At 36.9% G+C, this 15221-nt stretch overlaps 3 protein-coding genes and 1 non-coding gene across 4 annotated transcripts; all 4 read right to left on the bottom strand.

Annotated features, from left to right (window-relative positions):
• Window positions 1–154: 154 nt before the first annotated feature.
• LOC120260357 (peroxisomal membrane protein PEX14-like) lies at window positions 155–2879 on the bottom strand. The gene is made up of 8 exons (XM_039267809.1): window positions 2736–2879; window positions 2292–2458; window positions 2124–2184; window positions 1776–1897; window positions 1430–1598; window positions 1209–1340; window positions 965–1023; window positions 155–456 (listed from the first exon to the last, which is right to left on the bottom strand). The coding sequence occupies exons 2-8, from the start codon at window positions 2445–2447 to the stop codon at window positions 223–225; spliced, it is 933 nt and encodes a 310-aa protein (XP_039123743.1). The 5' UTR covers window positions 2448–2458; window positions 2736–2879; the 3' UTR covers window positions 155–222.
• A 2697-nt stretch (window positions 2880–5576) lies between these two features.
• Window positions 5577–9202, bottom strand: LOC120261633 (protein KINESIN LIGHT CHAIN-RELATED 2-like). Its single transcript, XM_039269588.1, has 3 exons — window positions 9119–9202; window positions 6812–8654; window positions 5577–6072 (listed from the first exon to the last, which is right to left on the bottom strand). The coding sequence occupies exons 2-3, from the start codon at window positions 8608–8610 to the stop codon at window positions 5862–5864; spliced, it is 2010 nt and encodes a 669-aa protein (XP_039125522.1). The 5' UTR covers window positions 8611–8654; window positions 9119–9202; the 3' UTR covers window positions 5577–5861.
• A 448-nt stretch (window positions 9203–9650) lies between these two features.
• TRNAL-UAG lies at window positions 9651–9730 on the bottom strand. Its single transcript has one exon. It is a non-coding gene; the product is annotated as a tRNA-Leu (tRNA).
• Window positions 9731–9801: 71 nt separating this feature from the next.
• On the bottom strand, window positions 9802–13844 carry LOC120261465 (serine/threonine/tyrosine-protein kinase HT1-like). Its single transcript, XM_039269369.1, has 3 exons — window positions 12778–13844; window positions 10416–10871; window positions 9802–10286 (listed from the first exon to the last, which is right to left on the bottom strand). Exons 1-3 carry the CDS (start codon window positions 13135–13137, stop codon window positions 10044–10046), a joined length of 1059 nt encoding a protein of 352 aa, XP_039125303.1. The 5' UTR covers window positions 13138–13844; the 3' UTR covers window positions 9802–10043.
• Between the last annotated feature and the right edge of the window lie 1377 nt (window positions 13845–15221).

The raw sequence follows: 15221 nt of genomic DNA, 5'->3' as shown, positions 1-15221 counted from the left end.
GAAAAGTTTAAAGTTCTTTGTTAGGCGATTAGATCATGGGACCATAGCTGTTGACCTGGTGCATTCATTCATATTAATGCATGAAAATGTCAAAGGGACTAAAGTGGTTTCATTATAACTTTAACTTCTGATAGAAGAGAAGACGAATTCTCTCTATAATCACATAAAAAGTCAAGTTTTGGCTGCCGAAGAAAATAAAATATTAATTTCAATAAAGCAATCTCATGTTTGCTCTGATTCTAATGCATGTGATGCAATAGAGTTGGAGTTAGAGACAGAGTTCACCATTTCAGCAACTGGGTTTGGTAGCTCTGGCCTCGTCATGTTCTCCATTATAATATCAGAAGGGATTGAAACCTCCGGTTCAGGTTCAATATCAATCACCTTCATGGTTTTGTTTGCCTGATCACATGACTCTGAAGAATCATGGCTCTTCCATGTAAGCTGCTGGTCATTCTGATAATCACTAGTCCGGTGTTAGACAATAGACATAGAAGAAGAGATATTTCAAACTTATGCACACGTCTAGCAATATTATCTTTATTTGAATAAATAACGAGTTCATCTTCCCTGATTTTGGAACCAGAAAATACACTGGTTCCAGCCTATTATATTATGTAAGTATCAAGTAATTTCAAATTTCCAAAATGAGAGAATAATAATAATGTTGTGTGTGAAAGTCAGATTTTGTTGTATAAATTAAAGAGTATTTTAATCAAATACTCACTAACTATTAAATGTTTGTCAAAATTAATCCTAGTGCTAAAATCTTAAACTATACTTATTTGGAAGCATAAGAAATATAATCCTTATAGACTAAACTAGATAAAACATTATTCAATGATGAGGCAGGTAAACATCTAAATTGCTTAGAACATAATCCTATTCTCCGCGTTTGAACACACATTAATCAGCAAGATACATGAACTTTCTTAGTGAATACACCATGTAGAAGATTACGTACCTTAGGATAGAGAAAAGACATGCCTGAGCTTGAATATTCAACCTTTCTCCATGGATTAGCTGTTGACCAAGTAAACGTTAATACCATTAATTAATTTGATACATGTTATGTTGCACGTTGTCAATGATAATTATAGATTAATATATATTAATCAATTCAATAAAAGGAATTGTGCGTTAATGCCATCAAGATGAATCCAATATATATATATATATATCCCCATATATCCATTTGATCAACATACCATTTCTAATTGTGGAGTGATATTGCGCATTGCCTATTCTGTTTTCCAATTTTTGGATCATGTAACTCATGTTTTCCATCTGCTTTACTTGTGTAAACATCATATCTTTAAGTGCCTTGAACTGCATCCTCTCTGGTGGAAAACAATAAATAAATCAATCAATCTATTAATCAAGTTCAAAGATTAATAAGAAAAACAGAATCATTTTAAAATGAAAGGACCTTCAATTTTTGCATTATGTAACTCTTGAATTGCATTAGCCACAAGAGAAGCAGCCTGTGCAGCTGATTTTGCAGCATGTGCAGCTTCTTGAACCAGACTAGACTGGGCTCTATCTTCTTCTGCAACAGGGTTTCCAGCCCAAGTTTTCAACCAAGGAATAACCTTATTCTACACAAATACTCAACAAGGTAAAAAGAGAATTATCAATGACATATAAACTAATAATAAACAAGACCAAGACCAAAATTGCACACTAATTGTAAGTTGCATGTCCCCACAGTGAGAATTCCAAAATACTTTTGTCTACAAAAATTTTAGTATAAATGCCAATATAACAAGGAATACCTTAAAACAAAGAGTTCCGGTTCCCAGAATAGCAAGGCCACCGATAGCAACCAAAGCATGTGGCCAATAAGACATGGTTTTCAACTTAGTTGAAGCTGAAGAAACAGGGGTAACAGGACCAGCTGCAAGTTTTACCATAATGATAAGCAATTGCAATGGTCATGTTAATGAACAAGAATTCTTTCATTGAGATTGAAATAAAAACACTAAAAAACATCACAATTTCAATGACTTGGAACTTCAGTATAACAAATGAAAACATTCTTGCATTGAGATTAACTAAATAAATAAATAAAACACCAGTTTTTAATGAAGTAAATGAACAGATAATGTTTGATTCTTGATTACCCTGATTGGTTTGATTCATGGGGGCAACTTCAACCAAAGAATTCATTGAATGTGGATGATCCTGTAGCACAAAAGAAATACAAATTGCAAGCACTTAGTAACAAATTAAAAGACTCAATAGAGAAAATTCTCACAATAATGCAATGACTGCAGGCATGAATTTCATACAGGAACACGGCGGAAAGCTTCATCTATCTCACATTGAGTCAAGCCTTTCTTCTCCAAGAATTCACGTCTACTAATGATTGAAGAGCTCCTCACATTTGGATCAGATAAAAAATTAACTGCATTATATATCATCTCCTCCCTCACCATTGGCTTCATTGAATCAATCTCTGCAGTTGAATATGGCATCACTCATTAAAAAATATATATATATAAAGATTATGCTGAAATAAATCGAAAAACACTACCACAAATTAGCAATCAAGAAGTTGAAATTAGAATCTTTAAAAAAAAAAAAAAAAATCAAAACAATCATCCAGTCAGTAGAATTTCTGATCATAGACTTCAAAATATACGGAACTCTAATAAAAGATTTAAATTCTCAGATTTCAGATGATTGAAAGCAAAGGAGATTAAACATTGAGGATTAGAGAGTTGAGAGATCACCAGGGTTTTGATCTTTGGCGGGAGGCAGGAAACGATGACTTGTTCGAGATCGATCGATCGAGAGAGAGAGAGAGAGAGGATTCGGGTGTGATTGGATCGGGTTCACCCGTTAGCGGGAAAAAGAATCCGATAATTAAGTGTTTATCTATAATAGGAATAAATGTGGATAAAATTTTTTAGTTTTAATTTGAATTTTGGAAGATGAGCGGAGACGTCCGTCTCACGTTTGGCGCTGATGGTCAGCCGACGTACGTGCAAGTGTCCATCCTTCATCCGCATGAGGTGGATGTGGTGGCGGAGGAAGAGGGGGAGTTTCCTTGGCCATGTGATGTCGAGGAGGAAGATGAGGGGCCGTTGTCGGCATTCTTTGACCCGACGTTCGGGGACACGGAGCTTCCCTCCAAGATTGAGCGACTCGTGCTGGCTGCCTCGGGGGAGAAAACTGACTTGGTGGTTCCTAGTCCTCTCTTTGGGCTGGGAGTGGTGGAGCTTGGCTCCCGTCCCAGTGGCATTGGTAATCTTAGGGTGGTGGAGCCTTGCTCCCGCCCTAGTGACTTTGGTGTTCATGGAGCGGTGGAGCTTTGCTCCCACTCCAGTGACGTTGGTGAGCACCAGACGATGGCGTTTTCAGTGATTCGGCCGGTGCTTGGCACCGAGGAAGGGATACAAGTGGCGGGCCTCGCCGTAAAGCTATTAGAGTTGAGTGACGCTCCGGTGGAGTGGTCGGCGGTGGTAGAGCTTGGCTCCCACGATGACGAGGTGGCTCCGGCTTTGACGGTTAAGTTAGGACAACGGTCTGCTGTTTTGTCCGAGCTCTATCGTGGTTACAACGATAAGATGGCGTTGGGTGAGTTGGGCTCCCACGACTGGGCATACGGGAGAAAGACCAGTGGCTTCTCCAATAACCGGTGTCATTGTGCCAGACGGGCAGAAGATCGATTGTCTGAACTCGGTATGGATGCTTCTTGCCCGTTGGTTCACTCCACTTGGATGTGGGCGGCGGTAGACAGTGGTTCCCACGTGATGATCGGCGATTCCTGGGGTGCGTTTCACTCCCACGAGGGCGGCTTGGTGATAACTGGAGAGCGGTTGGTGTCGGTGGCGCCATACGGTCCATACCCCAACAATGGTGGAGAGGTGTTGCTTCAGTCACGAGTTATTCGGGTGGGGACGGCCGGAGTGGGAGGTTGCGCTGGTCGGACCGTTGGTCGGATGTGGGAGCGGTCCCCCGAGAAATGTCGTTCGGTGAATTGGGAAAAGGATAGAGCGCTGATCTCGAAGCAGAGACGTGTCGAGATGCGGATACCTCGGCCGTTTCCCGTGAGGGTGACTGGTGGCATCTATTATTTGGTTAAGGTTTTTGAAATTGGGATTATGGGGGCGCAACACGTGGAGGTGGAGTGGTTTGGATCTCCTTTTTTAGTTGGGTGTGGGCCGGGTCTAAAGCTGGGCCGAGATGTTGATGAAGTTTCCTTCATTTTGGCTTATGTGGAGCCTTCACTGATGTGTGAAGTGGGTTGGTTGTTTACTCTTTGGATTGGACCATGGGACCCAGATGGATGTATGGCATACCTAGAGTTGGGTTCTCAAATTGTTCCTTTGATCTTTATTATCAAAGGGAAGTTCGGGCTGAATGTTGGCCTTGTTACTACATCGGAGGAGACTTTTGTTTCACTCGAATTGATTATGCCATCGGTGGACTTTATCAGTAGTCCAAATTTGCTCGGAGGGGAGGACCCGTTGCAGATGTACGGCTAGTGGTTCCCTGTTTCCTCTTCGCTCCTACCGGTGGGAGTAGTTGTTCGTCGGTTTTTCTTTTGTTGTTTTCTTTTTGTTCCTTGTCTTTGTCCACGTCTAGTGGATTTTTTTTGTAATCGCGCTCTTTTATTTTAATGCAAGTGGTTTATCCACCTTTTCAAAAAAAAAAAAAAATATATATATATATATATAGTTTTATATACCTCTTGAGTGAATCCTCGTTGGTAAGTGTTAACTCTTTTATCAGTCGAAACGTTATCCATTGTCAATTTATTTCATTTTAAAAAAATAAATAAATCTTGCATTAATAATTAAACTTTTATTTTGTTATTATAGTTATATATTCTGAAAGTTAAAAGTTTGGTGCAATTTAGGCCCGTAAGGTTTATATGGGCCTGTGGAAATTTGTGGGTGAACCCCACACACACATCTATGAATTGGAATATTCAAACCTAAAGCAGTAAGCCCATACTGAATCATCTAAGGCATCCGGTGGAATGCTCCTCTCATGCCAAAGTGACTAGACTGTATTATTATTATTATTATTATTATTATTATTATTATTATTATTTACGAATGTCAACAAGCCAAATATCATGGACAAATACGTGTATGAAACGCAACCACAAATTCAACAGTCCTTATGCTCTCAACTTACATACGCTGAGAATCAAACATGTCTTCTTAGCATGACACAAACACTAGAGAACATGATGCTCATAGACGAAATGGTCTTTAACATTGCCTGTATTTCTTTCTTGTGAAAAATTGCAGCATGTTCGCAAATATTTCATGTGCTTATCCCATTTGGGAAAGAAAGAAAAAAAAAAAAGAAAAGAAAGATATACTCAATATAAGGAGGAACTCAATGACAAGGGAGGAAAAAAAGATGATCTAGTAAATGATCTATCTTCACATTCATTCATCAATGCTTTCTTTCCCCCCATAAGACAGTGTCATCATACAACCTCTAACTTTATAAATTCTTCCTATATGTATTTTCATCATATGTTTAATATAATCATCATTTATTCACTTTTATTGCGACAAAAAAGAAAAGTTTGCAGATGATAAGAAGAACAGTTGGCAAGTAAACATCCTTTCTTTCCAAGGAATAAACAAAGGAAAGCAACATTCAAACTCATTCTTACAATCAAAGCAACTACAAGAAAAGAGTCCTTTTTACTCACTAACAACGATGATGCAATGAACCAACGGAATGAGTATCCATGAATTTATATACATATCAACAACATCAATCATTGAGCATTTTAGTAACCTCTTATACCCTTCAAAGCACCAAAGAATACATTAAAAAATAATAATAATAATGATAGGAATGAAACCATGCATGCTTACTGGCAAGGATCATGATGCAATGAAATCTTTTTTCAAAATATAAGGGTTGGTATCAAGCAGAGTTTCAAGTGACCTGGCTTTCCTGCTCCTAACCTTGCCAGCCTCTTTTAATAACTCAGCTAACCTCCTCTTTTCATCATCTACAACTGGGTTAGCAGTTCCAAGTTTCTCCTCCCTTATCCCAACGACATACTCCAAGATCTCAATGGCTTCATCCAACCTGAATGAGCAATTGAAATATGTTGTTTCAGTTCTCAAGTTGGTAATTTACAGAAGAAATATGTCAGAGACTCAGAATAATGCCTTGGAAATTATTGGAAATGTTTTGTTTCACTAATATCACAGACTAGAAAATAGAAGTTAAAAATGCGCCTTCAGCAATATGAAGTTGGCAAAAGAAAAGTAGAACTCCTGTGTCAAAATCGAAAGAAAGAAAAGGTAACCCTTGCTTGAAGTTTCAGAAGAAACAGGTGTTAAAAATTGTAAACTGAAAACTAACTAGTGATCAACCATGATTTTCCGCATTTCAGTAAAAACAGTTTTGTACTTCAGCAGACATGTGCCGCCTTAACTTCATCTCAAGAATGTTTTGCAGTTTAACTTTGTTTTACTCATAGATAACAAGAGCTGCTACTTAAAATCAAGCATGCCCATTGCCTAGAGATATATCAGAAAACACCCTATGCTAAACTCTGCTATTGTTGGGGATAATTTGCAGGATGGCTGATATTTCAATTTGTTACATACAATGAAGCCCAAAATATCAAACAATTTGCAGAATTCTACTGGCTACTCTATGTACAACTTACCAAGCAGCAGCAGCATAGCAAGCAATTTGCTAACCAAGCACACAAAATGAGAAATTGTAGTTTCAATGCCTTCAATTAGCACAAGTTATGCATAAAGATTGATGAAAGAAAAGGAAGTTGACAAATAAGAAGCTATTACAGGTGACATACCTTCCCATTGCATCATATGACCCAGCAAGGTTGCAATAAACTCCCAGAGTATCTGGATGGTATGGTCCGTACTCTTCCACCAGGATATTCCTGGCTTCCTCAAACAGCCCTGCAGCTTCACTCAACGCGTTTCTCTGGACACAAGATAATCCCATTTGGTTCAGGGCAATGCCGAAGAATGCTGATTTCTTCTCCCCGCAAGTCCGCAGCTTTGCGATTGCATTTTTAAAGGAATTATAAGACTCGCCATAATTCCTGGTGATATAATACAGTGCCCCCATTTGTGCCTCAATTCCAGCAATAGTACTTTGATGACCCGGGGCATTATTATAAATCTTTAAGGCTCTCTTCAGTAACTTAAGAGCTTCCTCATGTTCATTTATAGACTCATAAACTGCAGAAATATCAGTAAGACCAGTAGCAATTTCCTCAGGCATTGTTCCTGGAAGAGGTTTTCCATAGATTTTAAGTGCATTCTCACAGTAAGACTTGGACTCTTTGTGCGTCCCTATCTTATTATACAAATCAGCAAGTCGCACAAAAACAGAAGCCACAGTTGGATGGTTATCCCCTTTGATGGACTTGAACACTGATGCAGCTTTCTGATAAGCGAAGATGGCCTCGTCGTAACGAGCCAAAGACAAATAAACATCTCCTATGCTGCAGTCTACATAAGCCACATCTATTTCCTGGCCACCGGATGCAATTGCCATGCTTGCTAAAGAAAAATGCTCGAGAGCAATTTCATGATTTCCTTTTGAATCACAAATCAGGCCCATGAGTCTCCTATCTGCAGTTTCCTCAAGAGAAAATGGAGCAACATTCTCTTTATGAATGTCGAGGGCCATCTGGCACAACCTCTCAGCCTCATCAAACTTCAGTGCTTGTACATTTGCTTCAGCCAAATATCGGCAAGTTTCACCAACTCTAGTGTCCCGATCACCCAAAGTCTGCTTCTGAATTTCCAAACCTTTAGTATAACACTGCAATGAATTTTCAAGCTGGCCCATCATGGCATAAGTGTCTCCTAATTGCATGTATCCTGAAAATTTAGCAAGAGCATGGTCCTGACCATGCTCCAAGACAGGAATCTGCAGTGATTTTTTTAGTACAGGGATAGCCTGCTCATACTGTCTGAGTTTGCAGTGTATTGCTGCAATAACATGCAAACTCATTACTAGATTCAAGCTTGGTTTCCCACAAGCACATTTCTCCAAAGATTTCGATGCCTGAAGTGCATATCTAAGAGCTCTTCGGGGATTAGCTGAAGACAACAACTCCCTAGCATGCTTAAGCAAAGAAAGTCCAATCTCAGGTTTATCAAATCCTACCTCTGATGCAACCTCATTTCCATTCTGTAATTTAACCTCTCTGATTGAAAAATTCTTCTTTTTACCCACAATACCATCACTTTTTAAAGGAGACATCTTGATCTTATTAGACTTCTTCTCAGATTTCAATCTTAATGATCCATTTTCTCTTTGTGCAACCACATTATTCATCCTCTGATCCTCATCTTCCACTATCTCAACAGTGTTCATATTTCCACCAACAAGATGACACAACTCTGAATCAATTCTAGATTCCTCAGCATCTGAACTAAAGCTTTCCTGTGAAAAGGATCCATCACCATAACTTTCCATCTCACATACATTGTCATAAAGTTGTTCAATTGATGCATCAGCATGATTCTCTGCAAGCATATCAATGGCCTCACTCTGAAAACTCACTGTGGTCATTGGTGACTTAGCTAAGCTTAAATTCTCACTGTGAATTCCATTCACTATAACTCCAGGCATTGTGAGAAGACAAGACAACAAACCGTAGTTAAATAAACAGAAATCTGCAGATTAGTGTCCAGTGAAGACAAATAAAAAAACTTGGATTAGGGAACTAGTGCAAATATATGAAATGTTGAACAAAATACTATTAATAAGAGAAAAAAAATGGAAATATATCTGGAGCATTAAATGAATGTCTACAATCTGATTAATTAAACTGATTCAAAATAATGCGTTTTGGGAACATCAATCTATTGATCATTAGAAGCAAATAATTCTAATCACAACCCAAAATAAGCAGCAAATTCATTCAAATCCAAAACCTAAAATATCATAAAACCAACAATAAAGAACTCCATCAAATATCAGAAAATAATAATAATAATAATAATAATAATAATAATAAAACCAATAAAAAGAAAAGAAATTTCAGCAAGCCAAGCACTCGCTCATCCTAGCAACACATTAAGATTCAGCAAACTCTACAAATCCATGAAAGAGCAAAATTACAAGAGAAAACTCATACCTTTAGCACCACGCCATCCGAGAAAGCTCTCAGCTTTTTCCCTCCCAATGACAATATGGGGAGAAATGGCAGCTCGCTCTTATATACCAGCTCATTTCAATGGAGGGTAAAATGGAAATATAAATAGAATTTGTTGGAATTTATTTATTTATTTATTAATTTATGTGAAAATTAATAAAAAATTGTAAATAAAGCAAAGCCTAAAAGCGACGTTACCGCAATCCCGCCTCCTTTCCAAATTTTTTAAAAAATAATTAAATAATTTATATTAAATGACCACATGAGGATTATTAAGTTTTAAAAGTACGTTTCCATGGGGTTCATTTATTATTAATATTAATTATTATTATGGTTGTTGTGTTAGGCGTGTGGCACCAAACTTTGGATGCGCGTGGGACAGTGAAACAGACAACGCACCATCACGGGCCCATTAACCCGGGAATTTTGATGGCGATACAGCTATTGTACGGTGGGGATTAAAAGACACTAATATTATTTATTTATAATTTAAAAAATGATTAAAACGAAATAATGACAGCTGTGGGATTTGAACCCACGCCCTTTCGGACCAGAGCCTAAATCTGGCGCCTTAGACCACTCGGCCAAACTGTCACATGAAAAGGAGCTCTTGAAAAGCATATATTATTCTATAAACAGATTCTAGAGAATATATAATTTGCAAATGCCAACCAAAAGGGGGGAGTTTACAATATATAAGCTAATACATATTATCATTTGATTGGCAGGGTATCAATAAGAATGCTTGGAACCTCAACCAATTTAACATACATACATTGACAGCAGCAAGACCTTCTTAGGACTTGCCGTGACGGGGGGCTAACAGGATAGCGCAAGCCCGTAAATGATAAGAAAATATAATACAATCATATCACTGAGAACTGAGAAAAATTCAGCTGTTAAGCTTCTAGAGTTGCTGATCCCCCCTCACTGCAATGCAGCTTGGGAAACATTTGAGAAGAGTCTGCTGCTGAGCAGGCTTGTAGGTTGAAAAGAATGTGGGATCCTCTTCTAGAGAGATTGTATACCTTTCAAACAAGGAAACAATTTCCCGAAAGTGCGGCCTCTTATCTGGGTTGGTTGCCCAACACCGGTTGATGAGATGACTCAATGCCACTGGACAGCCAGCAGGTAGCGGCGGTCTAGCATTCTGCAGCAATTCATGCATGCAATCTGTTAGCTTCATTTGTGAGGAAGAATAAATTTTTATCAGAAATTTTTCAGAAAAAAATTCCTCTTGTGCAACTTATATGATATAATGTGGAATGCACTTTCATACCTTCTGGCAGACAGCATAAGCAGCTTGTTCGGGAGTCATATCTTGAAACGGAGTCAAGGCCGTTAGAAGTTCCCAAAGGACTATCCCGTAACTATAAACATCAACCTTCCTTGTATGATGCTTTTCTTTAATCATCTCTGGTGCCATCCATCGGTAAGTACTCATGAACCCTTTTCCACTACCACACTCGGATTCATCACATGAGATTCCAAAATCAGCTACTTTCACAGACATATCTTCCCCGAGTAAAATATTTTCTGACTTCAAATCTCGATGGAGAATTCCCTCAGAATGAAGATAATGCACCCCCCTTGCAATATCAAGAGCTAGCTTCAAGACGAGCTTTAAAGGTAATGAGTAAGGTTCTTGCTTGTGGAGATATTTTCTCAGAGAGCCACCTGCCATGTATTCTGTGATGATGCAGAAAACCGGAGGCTTCTTACAAGCTGCAACAAACTACATATTAAGAGCAAAATGTGTCCATTTGAGTTTGATATTTAAATATTAAAAAAACAATAATCCTGATTCAACTCAATCAGGGAACCTCAAATGATTGCGTGTATGGTGAAGGCAAAAATAGATAGTCATACAAAAATGTTTGACAACTACCCTGATGCAACAGATCTTTGACATCAACAAATAGACATATATATATATATGTATATATAGTGAATACAAGGAGCATAGATTAGGTATAAGCTCAGAGAGATTGGTTTGATCAGTCCCAAGTACCAGGATGACAGATGGGTGCATAATTGATCCAGCAATTAACCATCCTATCTTTATAATCATTGGAGTTTATGACATCTAAAAACAGGACCAATGATACACTACATAACATATCATCTTTTCTTTCTTTACAAGGGTGATACTAAGAAAGGGGCATCTGGTAATGTGGTTGAGTTTCTTGTTTTGGAACAACCAAAAAATTAGTCTTAATTGAAGAATGGGTTAAAAAAACATAATTTGGACATACTTCAATATTGGCGACTTTTACATTCATCTAATGTTGCAGTACACAGTAGGGTATAATGAACAGCTTGGTTTTCCTGATATCACCAAGCTTGAAGAGTTCCCTTCCGTCCAGGATATTACTTTGAATAACCAACAGGAATCATCTAGATTATCCACATCCAATCACTTTTGAACCTTCTGATAAGCGAAAAGCAAATGACTAGTTGATTAAAATTGTAGCAATCGAAATAAGCAGAGGCAACCAGATGACTGCTAAATATATCATAATAGCATGTCAAAATTATCTCCCTTGGAATGTATCAAAGGGATGCAATTCAATGAAGTTTTTTTGCATCTTGAGTCCTAATAGGAGTGTGGCCTGTCACAACAGAAATCTGGTTGAGAAACTTACAGAATTGTCTCTAAATTATGCTAAGACAAAATTGAAGAGCACAAGATTCATCAAACCACCTAGTAGAAGATGGAGACAGCCTTCAAAAACAAAGATCTAGGCCGTAAAAATTCTGACACGCAAGCAAGGTCAAATTACATAAAAAAAGCAACAAAGAATAAAAAAGGAGAACTGATTCCAGAAAGGAACAAGAAGTAGATATTTCTAAAAGACTAGGTCAAGTAAGAAATGGTGATGAGATTTTGTACTAAGTAGTAACTTGGAGAAATATTAATAAGCTGGACACATTAAAAGAGATGGCCAGAAAAGATCTCAAACTCAAAACTTACCACTTCCCTATTTAATCCATGTATGGATAAGCAAATGTTAGTAATTTTGAGTAACTCATCAAGTGGCATCAAGATTAATAAGACTAGTAGGCAGATAAAGACAAGACCCATCACAATCTTATTAATACATATCCCCTTCAATGACAACCACCTAAGACGGAATGCAACTATAATTTGCTTTACATAAAAGAAAGTCCATCACATGTCAGTGAAGGATAGTGACTTACAAAGATGCTATGATTTATGGATGAATTAGGAAGATCTTGATTTTCTTTGTATGCATGAGTTGGTGGGAGTGGCAGACTTATCATGATGGTAAGTCTGTGAAAATCAGTTATAGAATAACCCAGAGCCCATTTGTTTGAAGCTACCATACACTTCCACGAGCATTTACAGTTACCATTTACATTCTTAAATGTTAATGTTGAAAACTACAAGCACCAAATTCATAGATGGATATACATCAGAATGTACTAAACTGAATTACTTGGACTCCAGTAAATTCAATGCATATGACATCACTATAATTATATTACAACCTAAAGAAACATGAATAACAAGAGGCTACAACCATGTGCACCATGCCTTTGCTGCATCAGACAACCTTTTGACATAAAACAAATAACTAAGAAAGTATCAATTCAGGGAAAAAGGATATTCTGTTTACCGTAATTATGTTTGGATGCCGAAGGCGAAAAAGCAATGCAACCTCTGATGTGAACTGCTTCTCCAGAGAAGCTGCCAATATCTCATCCTCCTCTGGCTGGCTCATAAGCTTAATTGCGACTTCCTGATCCTTGTATATTCCATGATAGATCCTACTATGCCTTCCCGAAGCAAACTTGCTCCCAATGAGTAATTGTGACATATCTGCACTCCATTCCTCCTCTCCTCCCCCCTTAATCTCCCCTCCAAAAGACACCAAATATTTAGACCATGACACTGCCTTCTTATACTCTCCGAGAGAGATCCGTCTATCAGATCCACCACGATAGGAGTTCTGCTTAAAGCAATCCAAGCTCCTCATGATTAACACCACCACCACCACCACTCATCCAACAAAACATCAAAAGGCCTCCAATTCCAGCTCAAAATGCCCCAAACTCAATATAAAAATCAAATCTTGAACCGCAAATCAAGTGCGAAAAATGTAATCAGAGCCAAAATTCAACCTCCACATCGTTTAAAACCTCAATTCACCTCAAAAAAACAATAAACAATACACAAAAAAGAAAAATCATCCAAAATCCAATGATTTCACCAACAATCAATACAGACAAACACAAACAACCGAAACAACGGACCTCAAAATAACCAGAGAGCTTAAAACAGCTCCCGCAACCCCATCCATTCCGCCTACATTACTCTCTTCCCCTCCAAATCACAATCTAAAGCTCCACAGATCAAAACCAAACAAACAAACAAACAAACAAACAAAAATATCCGTACAAAAACAAAAACACAAACAAATGAATTAAAAATCCAAACTTTATAAAAAAAATAAAACAAAAACAAAAACAGAAACCTTGATGATAGATTCTTTCAAGAAGCTTCAGAAGATTAAGAAGCGGGCAACTGGTTCACACATTACCCAAGCTAGGGTTAGGGTTAGGGTTAGGGTTAGAGAAGAAGAAGAAGAGGAATTATGGTCTCAAGAACAGAGAGAGAGAGAGAGAGAGAGAGAGAGAGCAAAAGAGAGAGAGAGAGGGAACAGAGGAGCAGGACGAGAAATTGGCGGTTTCTCATGAACAACGTGGGACGAGACCCGGGTTGGGGGGCAAGCAGTGTAAGCTTCCGTACAAATTACCCTCGTAGTTCCACTTTAATTTCCAAATTGCCATCGTTAGGGAATCTTAGGTCACGATTGATATGTTATGTCTAGTGACTTAATTGGAATTGAAAGCCATTGTGCTTCCAAAAGACAAATTACAAACCATGCTTGACTTGATTGCTGATGTGGCATGATATTAACCTGATAACAACAACACATTATTATTTTTTATTATTTTTATTTTAATTATTTATTTATTTATTTGATCTTTTTATAGCAGAATTAGGATAATTAGGATGACTTATCAACCAACTATATTAATTTTGTTTTGTTTTCTTTACTGAAATGTCTATTTTCATTAAGGGTTGTCAATGTGTCCATTTTTCTCCAAATTTTTTCTGTTAAAATATATATATATATATATATATGCAGACTTAACTACTTAAGTCTTCAAAGTCAAGCAAGAATATTCTATTAATTAGCTAAATCTTAAACCCTTCATATATATATATATATATATATATATGTGTGTGTGTGTGTGTGTGTAATTTTATTAATTAGTTTAGTGTACTTGTGATTTTGGCATGGTTTATTTTGTATATTATTTTTAACATGCACTTAATGTCAGTGTACTTTGAGAAGATTCAATATGAAAGTTTGGTTCATTAAATTAAGAAATGTTATTAGTAGCAAATAGCAATGCAAGGATGTCTTATAAATAATGTCGATAAATAACATTATAAAAATGTGAATTTAATAGCATTATCTATGATGGTCTTGAATGGCCATCAGATATGTATATATATATATATATATATCTAGCGTAGTTGTCGTCATGGTAGCATGAATTGCCCATTTTAAAGAAGATACCAAACATGAATTGCCCATTTTAAAGAAGATACCAAACATATATATATATATATACACACACATAGAGTTCCTATAGATGCAACTATCCCAATCATCATTATTTGTATTTTACTAGTTAATGTATCAAAGCTTTTATCCACTAAAATCCTTCATTATTCAATCATAGAGTGTATGTATATTGCATTGTTTTCAATTAGTTTATTTACAAAATAAAGACATACAACATGACTTGCATACTCCAATAAGAATTGAGTGGATAATTTATATATATTTTTATAAAACTATTATTGATTTATGTATCTCTAAAAAAATGCTTTTATTTACTTATATATTTTTATTGTTTGAAAATTAACTTCGAAACCTTATAATTAGTTATAAAAATACACGTTGATTGTTATTTCTGATTTATCTTAACATGAATAAAAATTATAAATAATATTTTTTTTGTTAATAAATTTATTTAAATATTT

This window comes from Dioscorea cayenensis, chromosome 5 (genome assembly GCF_009730915.1).
Source record: "Dioscorea cayenensis subsp. rotundata cultivar TDr96_F1 chromosome 5, TDr96_F1_v2_PseudoChromosome.rev07_lg8_w22 25.fasta, whole genome shotgun sequence".
Classification (NCBI taxonomy): domain Eukaryota; kingdom Viridiplantae; phylum Streptophyta; class Magnoliopsida; order Dioscoreales; family Dioscoreaceae; genus Dioscorea; species Dioscorea cayenensis.
The sequence above is the reverse complement of the archived record's forward strand: the minus strand, read 5'-3'. Positions and strand labels throughout refer to the sequence as shown.

Coding starts and splice junctions, on each gene's coding strand:
- LOC120260357 (XM_039267809.1), bottom strand. CDS start 2,447: ATGAAGCCAATGGTGAGGGAGGAGATGATATATAATGCAGTTAATTTT. Junction 1,599..1,775: donor CCGGAACTCTTTGTTTTAAG/GTATTCCTTGTT, acceptor GTATTTGTGTAG/AATAAGGTTATTCCTTGGTT. Junction 457..964: donor TGTCTTTTCTCTATCCTAAG/GTACGTAATCTT, acceptor AGTGATTATCAG/AATGACCAGCAGCTTACATG.
- LOC120261465 (XM_039269369.1), bottom strand. CDS start 13,137: ATGAGGAGCTTGGATTGCTTTAAGCAGAACTCCTATCGTGGTGGATCT. Junction 10,872..12,777: donor GGCATCCAAACATAATTACG/GTAAACAGAATA, acceptor CTTAATATGTAG/TTTGTTGCAGCTTGTAAGAA. Junction 10,287..10,415: donor CTTATGCTGTCTGCCAGAAG/GTATGAAAGTGC, acceptor GAATTGCTGCAG/AATGCTAGACCGCCGCTACC.
- LOC120261633 (XM_039269588.1), bottom strand. CDS start 8,610: ATGCCTGGAGTTATAGTGAATGGAATTCACAGTGAGAATTTAAGCTTA. Junction 6,073..6,811: donor TCATATGATGCAATGGGAAG/GTATGTCACCTG, acceptor TTGCTCATTCAG/GTTGGATGAAGCCATTGAGA.